Raw genomic sequence first — 21,879 nt, 5'->3', positions numbered from 1 at the left:
TCAGGAACAGCAGACAACATAGAAAAAATAACTCTCCACCTTAGTTGCCCTCTGATGGTCCTGCTAGTAAGAAATGTCAAAGTGCTTTTTATGAACAGTGTTGCAGCTCAAGATTAGTGCAATGTGTCAGAGCTGCTTCAAAGCAAATATTGATAGCAGCTGTGCAAGTTTAGCCACGGAACTAACCCCACCAACCTCAGAATCCACAGCGAGGCAGGTGAGTGTTCTAATTAATATCCAACATCCCTTAAAGAGCTTTACATACCCATTGTACTGCAGGACAAATCTTGGGGTGCCTTCACAGAAAGGTTCAAAGTTAAAGGTGATGTGAAACCTGTGCTGCAAATCAGTTGAGTGCCTGGGAGTTGAAAAAAGCTCTTGCAAAACGCACAGCTTAGTAGCTTTACAACCCAAGGCTACAAACAGTACCTAACGCAAAATGCACCGACTGAAGGCAGCCCAGACCTTACAGTTGGTGCACTGAATTGCCTGCTGTGCACTGTTTTGTTCCCATATCCTCCTGGAAGCTCCCAGATAAGTCAGCACAGGAACCGACCATGGCACTGGCACGGTGTTCCGATCTGTAGATGTGAGAACTTGGGCACCAACTCTGCCTGCAGTTAGTACCACTACTCTTGCAGCAAATGTAAACCACAGCACTGGCTGGGGAGAAGAACCACCCAGATGGACTCTTTGATGCCTTGTAGCTGACAAAAATAAAAGATACCCTAGGCTTCTACAGAGTATTTCCTGCAAAGACTTGCAGAATGCTGAAATTAGCTTTGACTTTGTTGTAGCTTCTCTACTCTGTGATTTACAATGCATAGTAACCATTGGTGTTTCACACACAGGCCTCATTTCAGGAGGGGCAAAGCCCAGAGTGCTAATGCTGAGCCCTCCTGCCTCATTTTCACACCCAGCCAAAGGCATTTCCTAGTTTACTTCTCAGGGTGTTTATAAAGAGCATTTAAGTCACTACCAACAAGAGCAGTAAACCAGAAATTAGTGATCTTTTGTTGTCACAGGCTGTGGTTTGAAAGCTTCCCAGCTGATCTGGTTTGATACTATTGCACTTCACTCTAGTGTTAAACTGAGAGGTGAAGCCTGCCCTGAACTCCTTTTCTAACATTTCCATTTAAAAAGCAATAAATACAATGCAGCAGCTAAAAAAACCCCAAACAACACAAGATGCCAGTAGGTTTAGTTCCTATTTCTCCCACCACAGTCCAAACTGCATCATGAGAAGGAAGCCTAGGCAGGCTTTGGGCACAGTTCTCTCCAGATCATGGAGTACCCTTAGCAATGAGAGAAGCAGGGCAAGCTTTCGACAGTGATGTTAGAAATCAAAAGGCAGTATCTGTGAGGAAATGTCTCAATGAGCTTAAGAGGATTTGTTGCTTTTGCTCCAGGAGTTAGATGCTGCTCATGATCCCTACTGTGGTGTTTTACAGGCAAGCTGAGCCTTTGAAGGATGTTCTGCTAACCCTGGTAACAAGGCAAAGACTTCCTGCTCCTAACCCAGGAAGTTGTTCCCTAAAATTCAGGACGTTGTCACTGCAGTGACAAGTTGCATAAGTCTTTAGCAGAATCTCTAATCATCTGCTCTACCCTGGGGCTTCCAGCCCCACTGGTTGCTAGCTCCTTGTCAATCAGCCCCAGGCTGTGCAGGTTGAGGATGGAATCGGCAATGATCCGTGCTGTCCTCTTCTGGTAGCCTCCAGATGTCACCATCAGGATGGGGATTCTGCGGCTCCTGGCAGCCCTGAACACGACTTCATCTCTCTTCACAATGCCCTAGGGGCAAGTTGAGATCAGTTACCAAGAAAACCTGCCCAGGCCCAGTGAGACAAAGAGGTTGGTTCAGTTTTTGCTGATGGTAATGGGTTTATTGTGTGGGATGCCTCATGAGCAGCTAAGCCCTGCATGGTACACTGGGGAGAACATGAAAGTCCCACAAGCAGCTTGGGATGCACCATCATTGAAAAACAAACAGGAAAAGCAGCAAATCAAAAATTTTTGACTTGGTTTCAGAGGACCCAACAGATTGAAGTTCTCACTTGAAATTCCTGGTAGAAAAATTCCTGCTCTGAGGCCATAAGGTCTAAACTAACTGGTTTAGAAATACCCACCCTGAGGAATTGGGACTGGGAAAGATGGAATGAAATTCAAAGTGCTTTAGTTTGTGCTCAGCTTGCACAGCACCCTCTGGCAGACCTTCAGTAATTTCATCAAGCCCTGCAGGAGAACCAGAAATTCAAATCAGACTTTACCCCTTCATGATCACTTGCTGAATGAGAACCTTCCAGCTTAGTAAAGAGAAACTAATGCCAGGAGAACCTGTGGCTGAAGGGGGGACATGGAAGCAATGGGGAATGCAGACAAAGGAAAATAAATGTGAAATAACTTCTTACTACCAGAGGGTGCAACAGAAACATACCAAAGATTGCTCCCTAGAGGCACTGCACTGTCACTGAACCCACACACCAGCAGGCTCTGAGTCTCCTGGGTTTCCAACAAGTCCATGTGGGGGAAAAGAGAGCAATCAGCAATAGAGAGAGCCACAACTAGGAGGCATAATTAACCCATTCCACTCCTCAGAAACAAGACTACGCAACACAACAGACAGCAGCTTGCAATGGACAGCTCCAAAGAGCTGCAGGAGTTGCAGAAAGGAACTAAAATGCAGCCAGACACAAAGAGTGAAGGAAGCAGCAGCAGAAGGGTCACAGCAAGCCAATTACACTGCTCAGACTGCTCAGCCTGGCAGTGCATCAGGCAATGAGAGCCACTGGCAAAGAGTTCATCACCAACAAAGCATCCTGGGGAAGGATTCAGTTCACAGGCAGCTGAGCAGACAGTTTGTAAAACCATCCAACAGCTTCTCTTTGGCAAAGCACAAGGGGAGTAAGGAACAACAACTGACAGCCCAGGCAAAGGGAATGGAAGAATTCTCTTAGGAACAGATCCTTAAGGAAGGATCAGAACTCCAGAAGGAGCTGTGCAGCCCCTGAGGAGCAGGGCTGGATGCAGCAGGCATCCAACCACACAGGCACTGGGCACAGTCCCTATTCCCAGCAGCCCAACTGCCTGATCCCTGCTCCAGCATCTCCAGTGGCTGAGCCTGGAAGAGCTGAGGGGAAGCCCCAGGAGCTGATTCCAGCAGTTGGGTGCTACCAAGAAAGAAAAGAGAGCAGGTGGGAATGGAGCCTGACACAGCTCCCACTTGCAAGCAAGGAGAAGAGGAACCTTGAGCTTTCTGGCTGAAGAGCTACCACCCATGGCACTCTGAGGGGACATGCCTGGGAGCAGAGTGAACACTCCAGCAAGAAGTTAGAACATGAATGGCATCTAAAGGGCAGGGCTGCAGGCTGGACTCAGGAGCCAGGCTCAATGCCTTCAGTCCTGGCATCTTCAGGAGCCCAGGGAAAGGTGCCCCTCCCTGCCAGGGCAACAAGATCAGAGACAAGAATCCCTGCCCTCACTCAGAGAGCAAAGGCTTGAGCTACAGAAACCTCTGCTGCACCAGAAGCCTCTGGCTGCACACAGAACTGGCCCTCTGCCCTTCAGCTCCACTGAATCCTTTCTGCTTTCCTTCTCCAGCTCCAATTTTCTCTCCTCACCTTCACAGAACCCAACAAGTTAACAGCAGCTCCTTTTTCTTGGCAATTAAGGCTACTCCTTCTCAAATGGCAGAAAAAAGTGTGAGAAGGCAAATCTCCAAACGTTCTCTGTCCCCAGCTTCCATTTCTCCTGGTGCCCACTGCCTCCCAAGAAGCTCTGCTCCACCAAAGGAAGTCTTCCACCTCAGGTCATACTCTGTGTCTTTACATGGAGACAGGCTGAGAGAGTTGGGGTTCTTCAGCCTGCAGAAGAGAAGGCTCTGGGGAGACCTTAGAGCTGCCTTCCAGGATTTGAAGGGGGCTACATCAGAGCTGGAGAGGGATGTTTTACATAGGTATGTAGGGACAGAGTGGGGGGTGATGGCTTCAGACTGGAGAAGCTGGATTTAGACCAGACAGTAGGAGGAAATTCTTCCCCATGAGAAAGGTGATGAGGCATTGGAACAGGTTGCCCAGAGAAGTTGTGGAGGCTCCAAGCCTGGCAGTATTCCAAGCCAGCTTGGATAGGGCCTTGAGCACCCTGGTCTAGTAGGAGGTGTCCCTGCCCTTTGCAGAAGGGGTTGGAACTGGATAATATCTAAGGTCCCTTCCAACCCAAACCAGTCTATGATTCTATGATATCCTCTCCAAGGTCAAACCCCAAACAAGCTCAATACCCTCAGCTCTTCCTTTCTCCACAGATACTTGTGCCATGGACACAACCTGAGGACTGGAGTGGCTCCCAAGTCATTCCACCTTTAGTCCATCGAGGACTTTGCAAGGCAGGCAGCAGTGAAAAGGCTGCTCAGTGCCAGAGGGTCAGAATGAGCAAATACATCAGGGAGACAAGGAAAGGCAGCAAGGAACCAGAGCCCTGTGCAGCAGGACTGAAGGACAGCAAATCAGGATGGAAACTAAAGAGATGCACTGATGGCTCTGTCAGAGGGAATCCAGGAGCTCACAAACCAAGAAAGCAGTTTCCTGTGCTAGTCTGGTAGACACTGAAAGAGAATCAAATGTGAAAACAGGAGAGAGGCAGAACCCAGGAGCTGTCAGAGAAGGAATCATTAAAAAAAAAAAAATGAAGAAAGATGAGATCTGTAAATTTGTTTGAGAAAACCAGACTTGTAATATCTGGGTGGGAAAGCCTTCTGTGAAGCTACCCAGAATAAATCAACACTGAAGTCTGGTACCAGACTAGGGAGAGAAGGCAAAGTGAACTGGAGAAGGGTGCAGAAAAGAATGAGGAAAGGGAACAGATCTGTTCACTTGCTAAGAACACACATCCAGTGTGGAAATATCTGCCTCAGGTGTTCAAGAGCTGTGTAGTTTAGCAGAAGATGAATGAGGCTGGAGCAGGCACCTGAGCAATAAAAATCACTGCAAGGTAACAGTACCTAGAGTGAGGAGTGTGGAGGCATCTGAGCATCACACAAACCTGAGGGGAAACAGCAAGTCCTCCCAGGGCATCTCCATCCAGAACATCAGTCCCAGCATTATACACAATGATGTCAGGCTTTAATTCATTTAGGGCTCCTTCCACGTGAGTGTGCACCTTCTGAAGGTATTCTGTGTCCTCTGTACCCCACTCCAGCTCCACCTTGCGTTTGATGGCACCTAGAAAGAGAAGTGTTGTGAAGTCACTCACTAAGCAAAGACTTGCTCTCAAAGCAAACATGCTGTTTAGGCAAGCCAGAGGGAAAGAAATGTCAACATTTGTGGAGACTTGGTACCTGCACTGCATTGCCTCAGACCCTTGGCTTATTCACCTGCTTGTTTTCCTAGCAAATGTAACCACAGTGACCTTGAAAGAATTCACACAATTGTCAGGGTTGGAAGGGACCTCAAGGCTCATCCAGTTCCAACCCCCCTGCCATGGGCAGGGACACCTCACACTACAGCAGGTTGCTCACAGCCACATCCAGCCTGGCTGCAAAAACCTCCAGGGATGAGGCTTCCACCACCTCCCTGGGCAACCTGTGCCAGTCTCTCACCACCCTCATGGGGAACAACTTCTTCCTAACATCTAATCTAAATCTCCCCTTCTCTAGTTCTGCTCCATTCCCCCCAGTCTTATCACTACCTGAAACCCTGAAAAGGCTCCAGAACTGGACACAGAGCTCCAGGTGTGGTCTGAGCAGAGTGGAGCAGAGGGGGAGAATCCCCTCCCTGGCCCTGCTGGCCACACTTCTCTTGCTGCAGCCCAGGCTCTGCTTGGCTCTCCGGGCTGCAAGTGCTCACTGCTGGCTGCTGTTGAGCTTCTCCTCCCCCAGCACCCCCAAGGCCTTTTCTTCAGGGCTGCTCTCAAGCAGTCCCTGCCCAGCCTGTATCAGTGCCTGGGATTGCCCTGCCCCAGCTGCAGGAGAGAAAAAAATTAGATGCAGAGGGGGGAGAAAAAAATAATCTGTGAGACATGAGTGGAAAATGCTACTGAAAAGCAGCTTTTATCTGCATGGCCATTTGTTAATCAGCAAAGAAATCATAAAGAGAGAGATTCTAAGCTCAAAGTAACCTAAGTGCAACATAGGGGAAAGTTAGTGTGGCAAAGGAAGCAGTTGGGGAGAAAACCCAAACTGAGTATCACTGAGCAATTCTGCAAAGGTTTCATTTTGATCCCAGCATTCCATAGGTAACAGCAAGGTCCCTCTGCTCTGCCCTGCTGAGGCTGAATCTGGAATATTGTGTCCAGTGCTGGGCCCCTCAATTCAAGGGGTCAGGGAGGTACTAGAGAGAGTCCAGCACAGAGCCACAAAGCTGCTGCAGGCAGTGGAAGATTTTCCTTAGGAGGAGAGCCTGAGGGAGCTGAGGGCTCTGGAGCTTGGAGAGGAGGAGCCTGAGAGGTGACCTCATTGCTGGGGATAAAGATGTGCAGGATGAGTGCCCAGAGGCTGGAGCCAGGCTCTGCTGGGTGATGCCCAATGCCAGCACAAGGGGCAGTGGTGGAAGCTGAGGCAGAGGAAGTGCCATGGGAACAGGAGGAAGAGTTTTTCCCTGGGAGGGTGACAGAGCCCTGGAGCAGGCTGCCCAGGGGGGTTGTGGAGTCTCCCTCTCTGGAGATATTCAAAGCCCACCTGGCTGTGTTCCTGTGTGATCTGCTCTGTGTGATCTGCTCTGGCAGGGGGTTGGACTGGATGAGCTTTGGAGGTCCCTTCCAGGCCCTAACATTCTGTGATTCTGTGAAGCCATCAGTTTATGTGAGCTGCTTTATGGATGTGTAACAAGACTCAAGCCTTTGCAATTTCACCTTCCTACCCTGAAATCCCACCAGAAGAGCAAATAGCCAGTCTCCATTTAAATCAAATTATTGCCAACATGCTAATAAAGCACCAGAGGTAGAAGAGGAGGGCGGAGAAGGCAGAGGAGAGCAAGCCAAGGTTCTGCAGCCCAGCTCTGGGTACCACTACAGCTGAATCAATCAGACCTGTCAGAGGTGTTCCAGGGCATGACTCCTTCCTCAGCACTAATGCCAGGCCTTGAAGTCAAGGACTTGGAGTCTCATGCCCTAAGTGTGGATTCAGCACAAGTGTTCATGAAAGCATTCACACAGAATGACACTTTTTGATTGTTGGGACTGCTGGGCAGGGCTTCCTTCTGCTTTCCAGCCTCACCCAACATCACTGAAGCATTCTTTTGCTTTCTTTCCCTTCACTGCAGCAGCATTACTTTCAGAGCTTTGTGGCTCCTCACGGTATTTTCTTATTGTGGCACAAATGTTCTGCCAGCCTGCAGCTGTGCTCTTCTGAGCAGCCCTTGGAACCTCTTCAGGGAGGAGAGAGGTAAGCAGGTGAGGGTGGGGACCAGAACAGTTCTGATGAAGCCACTCACAAGTTGAGACAATCATGAATTAGATTCCATGCCTCTGCAGGTCTTCTGTCTTCATCTCCATCACAAAACATGGAACTACAGTGAGCAGTTATTACCCAGATCAGGGCCTGCTGATGGGTGATGGGTCTGTAGGTCTGAATGAGCACAGCTTTTGCACCTGACAACCTTTGGCCCACCCCTTGCTGATAAGTGATGAACTCCTACAGCATGGAGAACTGCAAAATGATTCTCAAACCAACAGCAATGCTCTTCTAAGGCCTGAACTTTGAGCTTCAGCTGCCAGCTTTTTCTGCTCACCCTTCAGCAAAGGAGTCCTTTTCCCCATCCACCTTCTCCTCTCCTTCCTAACATTCTGTGCAATTCCAAAGGGCTTCCCCCTGGAACTCACTGTGCTTATGGCTGAGCAGCTGCCATTGCTAGCTGGCTTTTGGTTGTTGTCTAGTAAGTGCCTGTGGCAAGAAAGTCCAGAAGAGACTCCTGCAACAGAACATGAAGACAATGAGCAGGAAGTCCAGGGGGACAGGGATCAGTTAGAGCTTGCCTAAGGATTCAACCTCTCAGGTTCAAGCCTCTAGCTCTCTTCTGAAAGACACCCCCTGACCTCACCTTCGTCAGGTCACCTAGCAGGAGTGGCTTTCAAGGGTTTAGCCACTGCACTCCCATTCAGCCACCCTTGTGCAGACTCTAAGGAACCACATCTTCACAAGCCTTTGGCTGCAGCCTTCTGCACCTCCTGCCCCATCAGCAGAAAAGCAAAGCAGGTGCTGCCATCTTGGCAGAGGAAGGGTGAGGCCAGCACTTCAGGTCTGCTAATGAGGGCTTCTCTCTTGTGGTCTCGATCCATCTGCTCAAAATGTTGCCATTTGAGAGGTGAATAAAGGGCCTTAGGGGAAAAAGAAATCTTCCTTTGCTTGAAATTTGTCTGCTTAGAGCTACGACGTGCTTTGAATGATCATTTTTAGGTGAATACCTCATCTTTGGAGCTGGAGTTGAATACCTCCTGTCTTAGAGACCGAGTTGAATAGCCTATGATTTACACTACCTATGTGGTAGATGTAGGACCCATACCACAATTTTCAACACCTTTACTGCTTAAAAACTGGAACTACAAAGCCCTGCACCTAATTCTTGTCAGGAGTCCACATGAGGCAGGCTTTTCAGAACAACACCATCCTTCTGAAGGAGCTCAGACAGCCGAAGAATGTCTGCCCCAGTGAACTCGGATTCAGTTCACAAATGAAGCCTCTCAGAAAGGGCAGTGCAACAGAAACAGAGATCAAAGAAACCTGGGGCTTCTGCATTCCAGTTTTAGCTGTGACAGGTCACCAGACAGAACAGGCACATCTTAGCAGGGATAATCCAACAGCAACAAAAAGGATTTGATCAGTATCAGCTCTTAACATTTGTATGAAATCCTTCTGCTTCCCAATTTGATTCATATTTGATGCATTTTGGTTTCTAGATGCTTTAAAAACAAGTTCTGCTGGACAAACAGCACCCAACATGAACCCTTATACACAGAAGGAGCCATGCCTTAGCCAATGATTTTATAATCCCAGTGTAAGGGAAAGGTGAAGCACTAATGGTGACCTTCAAATCAAAAGGATTAATTTGCTGTTCCAAGTATGCCATGAACTTTTCAATGGCCTGCTAACAAAGTCCAGGTAATCCCCACAGCTGGCATTGCAGATGTGCTGACAGCCCTGGGGCTGTTGAGCCTGGAGAAGAGCAGCCCCAGAGGGGATCTGATCAACACTCAGCAAGAGCTAAGGGGTGGGGGGCAAGAGGCTGGGGCCAGACTCTTGTCAGTGGTGCCCAGGGATAGGACAAGGGGCAATGGACAAAAACTGGAACCCAGGATGTTCCATCTGAACAGGAGGAGAAACTTCTTTGATGTGAGGGTGCAGGAGGCCTGGAGCAGGCTGCCCAGAGAGGTTGTGGAGTCTCCTTCTCTGGAGAGATTCCAACCCCCCCTGGGCATTGTGATCCTGGACAAGCTGCTGTGGATGCCCTGCTTTAGCAGGGGGTTGGACTGGATGATCCCCAGAGGTCCCTTCCAACCCCCACTACCCTGGAACTCTGTGAAATTCCTTCCCAAAGGGAAGGAAAACAGTGGAGCATTAACACTGCTGCAAGAGATCACAGGGACCACTGCAAACCTGCAGTTCAACATGAAGTACAAAAAGCTAATGTAGTTAACATTGTTGTCAGGAAGATTCTGGAGTGAAGGAGTCATTTAACAGCACAGCAGGCCCTGTGCATTTTGGAACACTCACGTTTAGCAAAGCCATCCCCTGGGTAGATGTATCTGTTGTAGGCATCCAGGATGTAGACCCGATGGTCGTCCATGAAGTCCCTCTCGTGGCCGTTGCCCTGCAGGACAGGCAGAGTGAGCTGCTCCTGCCACACACTTCACTAACCTCAGCCTCCTCAAGGCAGGAAGGCTACACACATCTAAGGTGTACAACTCCTGAGCCATTCTCTTGTTGATAGCCTCCAAGGTTATTCTGAGGTGTAGAGTGCTGGGGGCTTTGACAGGATCTGGGTGAAAGCTGCAGGTGTTATCAAGGCATCATCCTTATGTTCTGTGCACTGCCAGAGGTCTCAGGGCACAGATAAGAAACCCACACAAATTAGAAGCTGTTTGTCTTCAGCAGCACCACAAAGGCAGCTGTGACTACCAAACAGACCTCTCACCTTCCATTTGTGCAAAAAAAACCCCAGAAGTCCCTTTCAGCTGCTGTGGGGACACTTGTGTTCTTAGCCAGGGAGCCACAAATAAAGCAAGCAGACTACAGCTCTCCTGGTCATTCAAGCCTTGGAGAGAAAAGTAATCCCTGGAAAAAACCACACACCCTAAAGACCCAGGAGTTGGACAGATTGTTTAACACCAGGAATTCCCTTCAGAAAGGTTGTTTGGGGGGGTATAAAGGTGGACACTCAAGAGAAAACCCCAGTTCTGAGTATTTTCCCCTCCTTCATTTCTGAATTTAAATAGCATTCTTTTTGGCTCTCATTTAGATTCCCCACTACACTGCTATAAAAATCATCTTCACAACAACCCCTAAGTTAATTTTGTTGCAAACAGAGAATCACACAGGACCCCCAGCCCCTACCCCTAACAGAATTTCACTGAGGCTATAGAAACAGATACTTCCACAGAGACATCTTCTGTGGTTCAGTGACACAATTCATGGCCCTGGAGAGCTGAGCTTCTGCTACAACCTCCCCTCCTGGAAACAAACAACAAACCAAAACAAGCAAAAGAAAGAGTCCCTGGGCTGAAGCTGGTCAGTGTGCCTGGAAAAGGCAATGGCAAGTTGAATTCTGTTTCTTTCTGTTAAAGAATGGCAGCACCTACTGACTTCTTCAGCACCTTTGGTCCACAGACTGTTCATGGACAGGAATCTGGGAGCAAGACAGCCTCTGGGTAAGTCATTTTCTTAGGAAGGGTGAACCTCCTCAAGCACCAAGGGCTGGGACACTTACAGGAGAGCATCTGCACACTTAAAAAGGAGCTGCTGAGCTACTGCTTCACACACCTCCCCCTGCCCAGAGAGGAGAAAAAGGGCTGCTTTGGTAAGCAGACTGGGACTACCAGCATGACACCTGAGCATCAACACAGATCCCAACAGGTTTTGAAAAAACAAAACAAGAAGCACCCAAAAAGAGTAAAGAAAACCCCCCACAGCCTGGCAGAGATGGCTGAAGGGAATCATGACCACAAACCACCTCCCTAATACTCAGTCTCTCTCTTTGTATCTTGCTGATTCCAGGATGCCTTAGCTTGCAGACAAGAAATGACAGAAGATGGCAAAGGTGCAGCCTTGAGGCTTCCTCTCTGCCATGGAGCTGCCCACAGAAGGGTTGTTTACACCTCATAAATGATCTCAATGCTTCAGGCTGGCCATTTGCTCCTCTCAGGATTTACTCTGGAAATGCTGCCAGAGCTGAGCTCTGCTCTCAGCACCCACAGCAAATCTCTGCACCAGCTGGGGAGTGATGGATCCTTCACCTCAGCAGCCTGCAGCCAGGCTTTAGCCACCGAGGGTCAAATCCATCCCTGCCAAGGCTGCTGCCATGAGCACACCTCTGAAGCAGCTGCAGCTCCATGTTCAGGGCTGGTTGGTTCCTCTCGGGACTGAGCTGTCCTGGACACCCTGTCTGCAGCTCAGCCTTTTCCCTCTCACCACTTGATGGGGCTGCAGCTCAGCTTAATGTCATCAAACTGCCTTCAAACAGCCCTCGGACCAGCAAGGAATGAAGTTGTGCAGAGTTTCCATCAGGTTCCCTTTGTGTGCTGGGAGCTGAGAGCTTTTAGCTGCTAGAGACAGCAGAAGTGTTTCTCACAGGCTTGTGCTTCAAGCAAAGCAGCTGCAGCAGGGACACAGGTCAGCCACTCACCTGGTGAGCATCCAGATCAATGATTGTGGCTCTGGACACCCCTTCGACTCTTTCAAACAAGAACTGGATGTAGGAAAGAAAAAATGGAGAAAGTTCTGAAGTTAGGTGGCAGATTGAAGCTTGCACAGTAAGTTTCAGCTGTGATTTGGGGGCAGATCAGTCACCAAATAAACAGCTAAAGGATTCCAATAGATGTAATTATAACAGCTCTGGCTGTTGCACATGGAATGAGAACTCTGGTGGCTATACAGCAGAAGAATCAATACATTCCCACCAGATGAAATGCATGAAATGTGCATTTCACAGTCCTCTGTGCAGGTAGCTGCCTACCAGTAGAGAAAGCTGCTGGAGAGCAGGAAGATTTCTGCTCCTCTCTTCCTCCCACCAAGCACCAGACAACAGCACAGGATTTAGGATGTGTATCCCTAGGGCATCACACACTGACTGGTGAAGCAGATTCCCTAAATGAGGCACAAGCACAATGGCACTGGAGAACAAGGAAGCACAAGGAATGGTAGGAGTTGGAAGGGACCTCTAGAGATCATCCAGTCCAACCCCCACGCCAGAGCAGGAGCACCTAGGAACACATCCAGGTGGGGTTTGAAAGTCTCCAGAGAAGGAGACTCCACAACCTCTCTGGGCAGCCTGCTCTACGGCTCCAGCACCCTCACACCAAAGAAGTTTCTCCTCCTGTTGAGGTAGAACCTTCTGTGTTCTTGCTTGTACCTGTTGTTCCTTGTCCTATCACTGACAAGAACACCACTGACAAGAACCTGGCCCCCTCATCCTGACCCCCACCCCTCAGCTATTGATAGACATTGATCAGATCCCCTCTCAGCCTTCTCTTCTCCAGACTAAACAGCCCCAGGGCTCTCAGTCTCTCTTCACAGGGGAGATGCTCAAGTTCCCTAAGCATCCTCCTGGCTCTCCCTTGGACTCTCTCCAGCAGGTCTCTGTCTCTCTTCAACTGGGGAGCCCCAAACTGGACACAGGATTGCAGGTGTGGTCTCAGCAGGGCAGAGTAGAGGGGGAGAAGAACTTCCCTAGACTTGCTGGGCACCTTTCTTGCTTGCACCCCAGGATCCCATTTGCTCTCTTGGCCACAAGGGCACATTGCTGTCCCATGCTGTGGTGGGTTGAACCTGCTGTCCACCAGCACTCCAAGTTCTTTCTCCATGGAGCTGCTTTCCAGCAGGATGACTCCTAGTCTGTACTGATACCTGGTGTTGTTCCCCCCCACACATGAGAAAGCCCAGGGTAACAAACCCTGCTGCTGGCTCTGCACAGGCACAGCTGCAGGTTCTGCCTCCCCCACTGGATGGTGAAGCTGACTGTGGTGCTGCTGATGTCAAGAGGGTGCAGTGGAACCAGCAACAGCATGGTCCCCCTGTACTCAGCACTGCTGAGGCCACACCTTGAGTACTGGGTGCAGGTTTGGGGCCCTCACTCCAGGAAGGACATTGAGGAGCTGGAGCATGTCCAGAGAAGGTCAACGATGCTGGGGAAGGGTCTGGAGAACAGGGCTGGGGAGGAGCAGCTGAGGGAGCTGGGGGTGTTTAGTCTGGAGAAGAGGAGGCTGAGAGGAGACCTCATTGCTCTGTACAGCTCCCTGAAAGGAGGTTGGAGCTGGGTGGGGGTTACTTCTCCCTAGTAACAAGTGAAAGGACAAGAGGAAATGGCCTCAAGCTGCACCAGGGGAGGTTTTAGGTTGGACATTGGAGGAAACTTGAAAGGGTTCTCAGACACTGGCACAGGCTGCCCAGGGAGGTGGTTGAATCCCCATCCCTGGAGGTGTTTCAAAGAGGCAGAGCTGAGGTGCTGAGGGCCATGGTTTAGCCCCAGCCTTGGTGGAGTTAGAGAATGGTTAGGCTGGAGGAGCTTGAAGGTCTCTTCCAGCTGAAGCAGTTCTACGGTTCTAAAGGAACAGCAACAACTGTGGGTTGGGAGAGGGTGGAGCAAGAGCTGCACAGGTCCCAACACATTGAGGGGCTGACTTCATCAGACACAAAGGGCAGCACAAGTGAGGCTCATCACGATGCAGGAAGGGAAAACAGTCACTGTGGTGGCATCCAAGTGTATGAGCATAAAATCCACCATTTAGGGAGAGCTGCTGTAGGGACTGTCTGCATTAAAGCCTCTTTTAGTAACAGACTGCAGACCTTACTCCACATCTGCCAAGAAGAAAGTATTTTTTTAAATTCTTTGAGTCTTAACTTGGCAAGTTACCATCTTGAAGAATTTGTCCAAGCTGTCAGCCACTCTGATTCCTCAATCTATATGTTAATGCAAGGGAAAACAGAGCAGTGTGGATTGCTGTTGTACACAAAGGAGGGTGCTGTGGCCTGTCATGTGCTGCAATCAGTACAGCTTGTTGATTCTTACTGCTGGTTCATACCCGTGCTGGCACACAAACCTACCACACTACAGCTGAGAAAAATCAGCTAATTGCAGGAGGCTGCTGCTCCAGCCTTTCAGCAGCTAAATGCCACCTGGATTCATTCACATCCAGGGATTATTTTGGAGACAGTCACATTTTTATTCATGAATGTGAACCCCTCTGAGCACTGTGCAGAGCAGCCTGCTTTAGAGAGAGGATTTCTCTTTCTGCATTCTTCTTGACTGTAACAACTGAGACTACTGGGGGATTTTCAGGTTCAGTTGAATGCTGGGATAATCATCCCTGAGGAGATTAAAAGTCACTCTGATTTGATTTGGAGTGGTTAGTTCATAGAATCATGGAATGGGTTGGGTTGGAAGGGACCTCAAAGCTCATCCAGTTCTAAGCCCCTGCCATGGGCAGGGACACCTCCCACCAGCCCAGATGGCTCAGGGCCTCATCCAGCCTGGCCTTGAACCCCTCCAGGGAGGGGACATCCACAACCTCCCTGGGCAACCTGTTCCAGTGTCTCCCCACCCTCACTGGAAAGAATTTCTTCCTCATCTCCAGTCTCAGTCTCCCCTCTTCCAGTTCAATCCATTGCCTCTTGTCCTGTCACTTCCAGCCCTTGTCAAAAGCCCCTCCCCAGCTCTCCTGGAGCCCCTTCAGGTACTGGAAGGCTGCTCTAAGGTCTCCCTGGAACCTTCTCTTCTCCAGGCTGAACAACCCCAACTCTCTCAGCCTGTCCCCACAGCAGAGATTCTTCAGCCCTCATCTTTGTGGCTTACTCTGGATCCTCTCCAGCAGCTCCAGGTCCTTCTTGTGCTGGGGACACCAGAACTAGATGCAGCTGGTTTTTTTCCAAGGATTCTATCCTTCTGCAGTTGTAGTGACTCCTGCAGCTCTTTCCTTCCAGTTAACAACACTGCACATGTGCTCTGTTGTGCAATACCAAGTGCCACACCGTTTTCCTATACCTTTCCATCAAGAGATAGGAAGGGATTTTTTTTCTCCCATTAAGATGTAAATTCTGAGTGTAAGTGGATTTTTTTTTTCCATTTGTACAAATAATAGAACATTCTGGTTTAAGAGCACTACTTACCTTTATAGCCAGGGTGATATCAGCATATGCACAAAATCCTCCACCTTTGTCACTTGAACAGTGATGGAAACCACCCCCTGAACAGAAAAGTGTTGAAGAGGTGAAAAGCTTGACATTAAGGACCATAGATGGTCTTTACAGACAGAGATCACTAGGATGTCAGGCATCTCTTTAGCAAATACCATGGCTAGAGCTGGTAAACCCTCCCCTAGCCACACAAAACATCTCCTAGGGTTTCTCCACTTCTGTGTGGCCAACCAGGCCATCAGGCAAAGGATGGTTGGATTCAAGGGAATGGTTTCTCTCATCTAGCAGCCACCCCAAGGCACATGGTGCCTCCATGACAAAGCTCTGCAAGCTCTGCTCTCCCCCACGTGCTGGAGAGCAGAATGAACAGGCAGAAGGGGCAGGTGGGAAGTTGTTCCCTAGGCTGAACAACCCTGTGGTAGTTCTAGGCTATGCCTTTAAAAATTTTCTACAGTTCTTGAACAGAAAGTAGTAGAATGTAAATAAATCACTATTGGGTGATTAAGGGACTTAAACTAGTCGTGCAAAACAATCTTTCTCTTTTTTGGCTTCTTTGCTCTGGGAGAGACTAACTTTGTGCTGTGCTGGCTTCTGCTGCATTGTCTTGGCTAAGCCTAACGAAACAGCTCTGCTCTTTTCTCTTGGCCCTTTGTGTCCAGGGGAGTAGGGAGAGGAGCAGGGAGTGGGAAGCTATTAGCTCCCCTGGTTTTTGGCCAGGGGAGTTCTTGTGCTGTTTATCAATTGTAACTCCCTGTAAATATTGTATATTTTGTACCTATTCATTGCATTCCATGTAGATTGTAGTTTTGCTTGTAAATACAGCTCCAGTTGCTTTCCTACTGCACTGGTCTGGTAAATTTCATGTTGGGGGGAATTTTAACCCCATCACAAACCCCAAACTAAACAGTATGGTCTCAGCATTATTTGCACATGCCCCTGTCTTCTGCAAGCACTCAGACCAGAGGAAGTTTTAAGAACTCTTCTTTCAAACACAACCATTTCTCACAGGTAAAAACTACTTCCAAACCTCTATTCTATGTATCAGAAAGCAGAGTTTTTTCTGAGGAACCCATTACAAGTATCTAAGGAAGAAAGCTGCCAGGCTCCCTTTAGATATCAGTCAATATGATGAGATTTGGGGGTTGGTTTGGATGCCTACTGAATTTTGAACCGTGGACATTCGCTTCGTAGATGCTGCATGTTAGAAAGGACAGAAAACCCCCAGATGAACACAAGCAGCTGAGTCTTGCAGGCCACAAAACACTGCTTGAGGAGCTGGCTGGTTGTGCACTGCTCTTTGCTAGCAGCAGGAGAGCAGATTTATATTCACCATATTCGTCAGAATTCACTCATTCAGGCCTTTCCCAGGGAAAAAAAACTGCACAGCCAAAAATAGACACCAAATGTTACAGCTCAGCTCTGCAGCCTGGGAACCAGGCCCTTCAGCTGGTGGAATAAAATCAGCTGAGGATAAAACCCCATGAAATGCATGAAAATTACTTCAGAATGTAATGAAAACAAAGGTTTGCTTGAGATATTTGCACTTACCCCAAACATTTTTTTTTTGCACTACTTCAGCCAAAACACTTTTCCTTAGCTATGATACCTGTCTCTAGCTGGATCCCTTTTCTCTTTCCTACCTATGATACCTGTCTCTAGCTGGATCCCTTTTCTCTTTCCTACCTATGATACCTGTCTCTAGCTGGATCCCTTTTCTCTTTCCTACCTATGATACCTGTCTCTAGCTGGATCCCTTTTCTCTTTCCTACCTATGATACCTGTCTCTAGCTGGATCCCTTTTCTCTTTCCTACCTATGATACCTGTCTCTAGCTGGATCCCTTTCCTCTGTCCTACCTATGATACCTGTCTCTAGCTGGATCCCTTTCTCTGTCCTACCTATGATACCTGTCTCTAGCTGGATCCCTTTCCTCTGTCCTACCTATGATACCTGTCTCTAGCTGGATCCCTTTCCTCTGTCCTACCTATGATACCTGTCTCTAGCTGGATCCCTTTCCTCTGTCCTACCTATGATACCTGTCTCTAGCTGGATCCCTTTCCTCTGTCCTACCTATGATACCTGTCTCTAGCTGGATCCCTTTTCTCTTTCCTACCTATGATACCTGTCTCTAGCTGGATCCCTTTTCTCTTTCCTACCTATGATACCTGTCTCTAGCTGGATCCCTTTCCTCTTTCCTACCTATGATACCTGTCTCTAGCTGGATCCCTTTCCTCTGTCCTACCTATGATACCTGTCTCTAGCTGGATCCCTTTTCTCTGTCCTACCTATGATACCTGTCTCTAGCTGGATCCCTTTTCTCTGTCCTACCTATGATACCTGTCTCTAGCTGGATCCCTTTTCTCTTTCCTACCTATGATACCTGTCTCTAGCTGGATCCCTTTTCTCTTTCCTACCTATGATACCTGTCTCTACCTGGATCCCTTTCCTCTTTCCTACCTATGATACCTGTCTCTAGCTGGATCCCTTTTCTCTGTCCTACCTATGATACCTGTCTCTAGCTGGATCCCTTTCCTCTGTCCTACCTATGATACCTGTCTCTAGCTGGATCCCTTTCCTCTGTCCTACCTATGATACCTGTCTCTAGCTGGATCCCTTTCCTCTGTCCTACCTATGATACCTGTCTCTAGCTGGATCCCTTTCCTCTGTCCTACCTATGATACCTGTCTCTAGCTGGATCCCTTTTCTCTGTCCTACCTATGATACCTGTCTCTAGCTGGATCCCTTTTCTCTTTCCTACCTATGATACCTGTCTCTAGCTGGATCCCTTTCCTCTTTCCTACCTATGATACCTGTCTCTACCTGGATCCCTTTCCTCTTTCCTACCTATGATACCTGTCTCTAGCTGGATCCCTTTTCTCTTTCCTACCTATGATACCTGTCTCTAGCTGGATCCCTTTCCTCTGTCCTACCTATGATACCTGTCTCTAGCTGGATCCCTTTTCTCTGTCCTACCTATGATACCTGTCTCTAGCTGGATCCCTTTTCTCTTTCCTACCTATGATACCTGTCTCTAGCTGGATCCCTTTTCTCTGTCCTACCTATGATACCTGTCTCTAGCTGGATCCCTTTTCTCTTTCCTACCTATGATACCTGTCTCTAGCTGGATCCCTTTTCTCTTTCCTACCTATGATACCTGTCTCTAGCTGGATCCCTTTCCTCTGTCCTAGCTATGACATCATGTCTTTAACTGGGTCCCTTTTTTCTTTCCAAATACTATTGTTTTTAAAAAGAATTAAAGTATTTCCATTCAGCTCGAAATCTGCATTGCCATTCAGCTAGGAATTTGCATTTCATTCAGCTAGGATTTTTTATTTATTACACTAGGAATTTGTGTTTATATTCAAGTAGGAATTTGTGTTTCGTTCAACTAGGAATTTATGTTTCATTCAAGTAGGAATTTTTGTTTCATTCAAGTAGGAACTTATGTTTCATTCCGCTAAAAATTTATGTTTCATTCCACCAGGAATTTATGTTTCATTCCACTAGGAATTTATGTTTCATTCCACTAGGAATTTATGTTTCATTCCACTAGGAATTTATGTTTCATTCCACTAGGAATTTGTATTTATATTCAACTAAGAATCTGTATTTTATCGAACTAGGAATCTGTATTTTCATTCAACTAGAAATTTCATTAAACTATGAATTTGTACTTTATTAAACTATACATTTCTATTTTCTTAATTTCTACTTTAGCATGTCCTTTAATGACTAACTATTTCATTAGAAAACTGCAAGGCAGCTGCGAGTGGATGAGAAAATAAATGCAGTGCTTCTTTCCTATTTTTCCCTTTTGAGTTGAGTTGAGCACAATCCAGTCCCTTTCTGCTGTTCTGAACATGCTCATGCTACACAAACCTAGGAGGACTTCAACTCCACCTCATGCTACACAAACCTAGGAAGACTTCAACCCCACCTCATGCTACACAAACCCACAAGGATTTCAACCCCACTTCATGCTACACAAACCTAGGAGGACTTCAACTCCACCTCATGCTACACAAACCTAGGAGGACTTCAACTCCACCTCATGCTACACAAACCTAGGAGGACTTCAACTCCACCTCATGCTACACAAACCTAGGAGGACTTCAACTCCACCTCATGCTACACAAACCCACCAGGATTTCAACCCCACCTCATGCTACACAAACCCACCAGGATTTCAACCCCACCTCATGCTACACAAACCCACCAGGATTTCAACCCCACCTCATGCTACACAAACCCACCAGGATTTCAACCCCACCTCATGCTACACAAACCCACCAGGATTTCAACCCCACCTCATGCTACACAAACCACCAGGATTTCAACCCCACCTCATGCTACACAAACCCACCAGGATTTCAACCCCACCTCATGCTACACAAACCCACCAGGATTTCAACCCCACCTCATGCTACACAAACCCACCAGGATTTCAACCCCACCTCATGCTACACAAACCCACCAGGATTTCAACCCCACCTCATGCTACACAAACCCACCAGGATTTCAACCCCACCTCATGCTACACAAAGCCAGCAGGATTTCAACCCCACCTCATGCTACACAAACCCACCAGGATTTCAACCCCACCTCATGCTACACAAAGCCAGCAGGACTTCAACCCCACTTCATGCTACACAAACCCACCAGGATTTCAACCCCACCTCATGCTACACAAAGCCAGCAGGACTTCAACCCCACAATTTCAGGCCCCATTTTTTAATGCACTGCTTTTGTACTTACCCACATTGATTGCCCAACCTCGATCAACAGCAAGTTTTCCTGCCTTGAGAAAATGACAGTGAGAGCTTCAGGATGAAGGAGGAAGCCATCTGACAATATCTGTCCCCCCCACCCCCAAATGCAACCCTGGGCACTGTGATGTGCCCACTGAACTTCTGGATGGTTTTACCACTGCAGATCTCAGATACCAACCATACAAAACTATCCTTGGCAGAATTAGTTGAAACAGCATAAAAATGTGCTCTCTTCTCTGTATTTGTCTGGCAGCTGAATAGGTCTAAAAGTAACTGCACTCTGCAGAGATGGACACTGACCTCCAGCAGGGAAATGGAAAAGGGAAAAGTGCTGGAAGAGGAAAAAGTCAGCAAGGATCTCCTAATGCCCTTCCTGCTCAGGGAAAAATAGGAAGAATTGAAAATAGAAATACTGAACCGCCTGAATAGAGATTAAAATAGAGTTACAGCTGGGGGTGGGGAGAGGAAAATGCCACATTCTGACATGTCCTGTGACTTCTGTCAGTTTGCAAATGCTCTAACAGCACAGTGCAGAGGAGCAGCAGTCCTGCTCCCTCCAGTATGGAATAGCTGTGCCTGTGTCTCTCCTCTGAACTCCAATGACATTCAGGGAAGCAAAGGATTGGCAGAGAAGAGACAGGCAAGGATTAAATGGTGAGCCCTTAACTGAAAAACCTGACTTATCACACAATGCTTTTGGTTGGAGGAGACCTTTCAGATCATCAGTACCAACCAACCTTAACCCAGCACTGCCAGGTCACCACTAAACCATGGCCCTCAGCACCACACCTACACAGCTCTGAAACCCCTCCAGGGATGGGGCCTCCACCACTGCCCTGGGCAGCCTGTCCCAGGGCTTGACAACCCTGGCTCAGTAATTCTGTGAATCCTTTTGGGGAAGCCTTATTTTGGCCAGAAAGAGGCAAGGAAGTGTTTAAGTGCAGTATTCCTGCAGTGTCAAAAGAAGGTATAACTAGCTATCATGTAAAAGAAATGAAAAAAGAGAGAGAAAAAAAAAAAAGCTATCAGCAGCTTATTCTTCTCTGTAATCATGGAAAGAGTATTTCACACATCATATATGAAAGGAAATTGGACCAGTTGAAAATCCTTCATCATCAATATTTATATCTGAACAGTTCTAATTTAGTAGCAAGCAAACCACTGGGAAGGTAAACATCATCCTGTTATGAATGTGCTAACTTACACAAATGAGATCTGCAGAAAAGATTGGAGGCTGTGAGCTAGAAAAGCCATTAAGTCACAGGGAAAGCACATTAGCTGTGATTTAGTTCACTTCCTAGGGATTCCTCACCAAAAACAATCTTCCCAGATTGCTGCAAAAATCATTAAAACCTGCAGAAACTCAACAGGAGCTTTCATGATAAACAGGACCAGCAGAAGATTGTGCTGCTGAGTGGTACTGTACCACTTTTATTGCCTGGTGAATCAAAGCTGCTTTGAAAGGAGAGGCCTGTGTCCCAAAGTGAAAATAAAAAGGGGGAAGTGACAGCATATGGCAGCAAGACCCATCCAGAAGTGACCACCGATGTCACCCCTAGCTTAGGAGGCATGAGGCAAGACATCACAGATGGTTAGTGGTCATCTCCTGTCCCCCAGGGCTCAGTTTGGAGCCAGTTCTGTATAAAATCCTCATCAGTGATCTGGAGGAGGGGACAGAGGCACCCTCAGTCAGTTTGCAGATGACACCAAGCTGGAAGGAGTGTTGGTCTGTTGGAGGGTAGGAAGGCTCTGCAGAGGGACCTGCACAGGCCAGTGG

General features: G+C 47.9%; 1 protein-coding gene across 1 annotated transcript in view; it reads right to left on the bottom strand.

The window, feature by feature from the left end:
• Window positions 1-1,551: 1,551 nt before the first annotated feature.
• Window positions 1,552-21,879, bottom strand: part of HDAC11 (histone deacetylase 11) — a 35,131-nt gene continuing 14,803 nt past the window's right edge. Inside the window, exons 4-9 of the mRNA XM_054387486.1 lie at window positions 20,089-20,131; window positions 15,308-15,384; window positions 11,829-11,891; window positions 9,701-9,797; window positions 5,038-5,216; window positions 1,552-1,794 (exon numbers count right to left, since the gene is read on the bottom strand). Of these exons, the coding sequence (XP_054243461.1) occupies window positions 1,552-1,794; window positions 5,038-5,216; window positions 9,701-9,797; window positions 11,829-11,891; window positions 15,308-15,384; window positions 20,089-20,131 (702 nt within the window). The remainder of the gene's footprint in view (window positions 1,795-5,037; window positions 5,217-9,700; window positions 9,798-11,828; window positions 11,892-15,307; window positions 15,385-20,088; window positions 20,132-21,879) is intronic.

The sequence above is a fragment of the Indicator indicator genome, chromosome 15 (genome assembly GCF_027791375.1).
Source record: "Indicator indicator isolate 239-I01 chromosome 15, UM_Iind_1.1, whole genome shotgun sequence".
In the NCBI taxonomy this organism is placed as follows: Eukaryota; Metazoa; Chordata; class Aves; order Piciformes; family Indicatoridae; genus Indicator; species Indicator indicator.
This window is presented reverse-complemented; position numbering and strand designations above follow the sequence as displayed.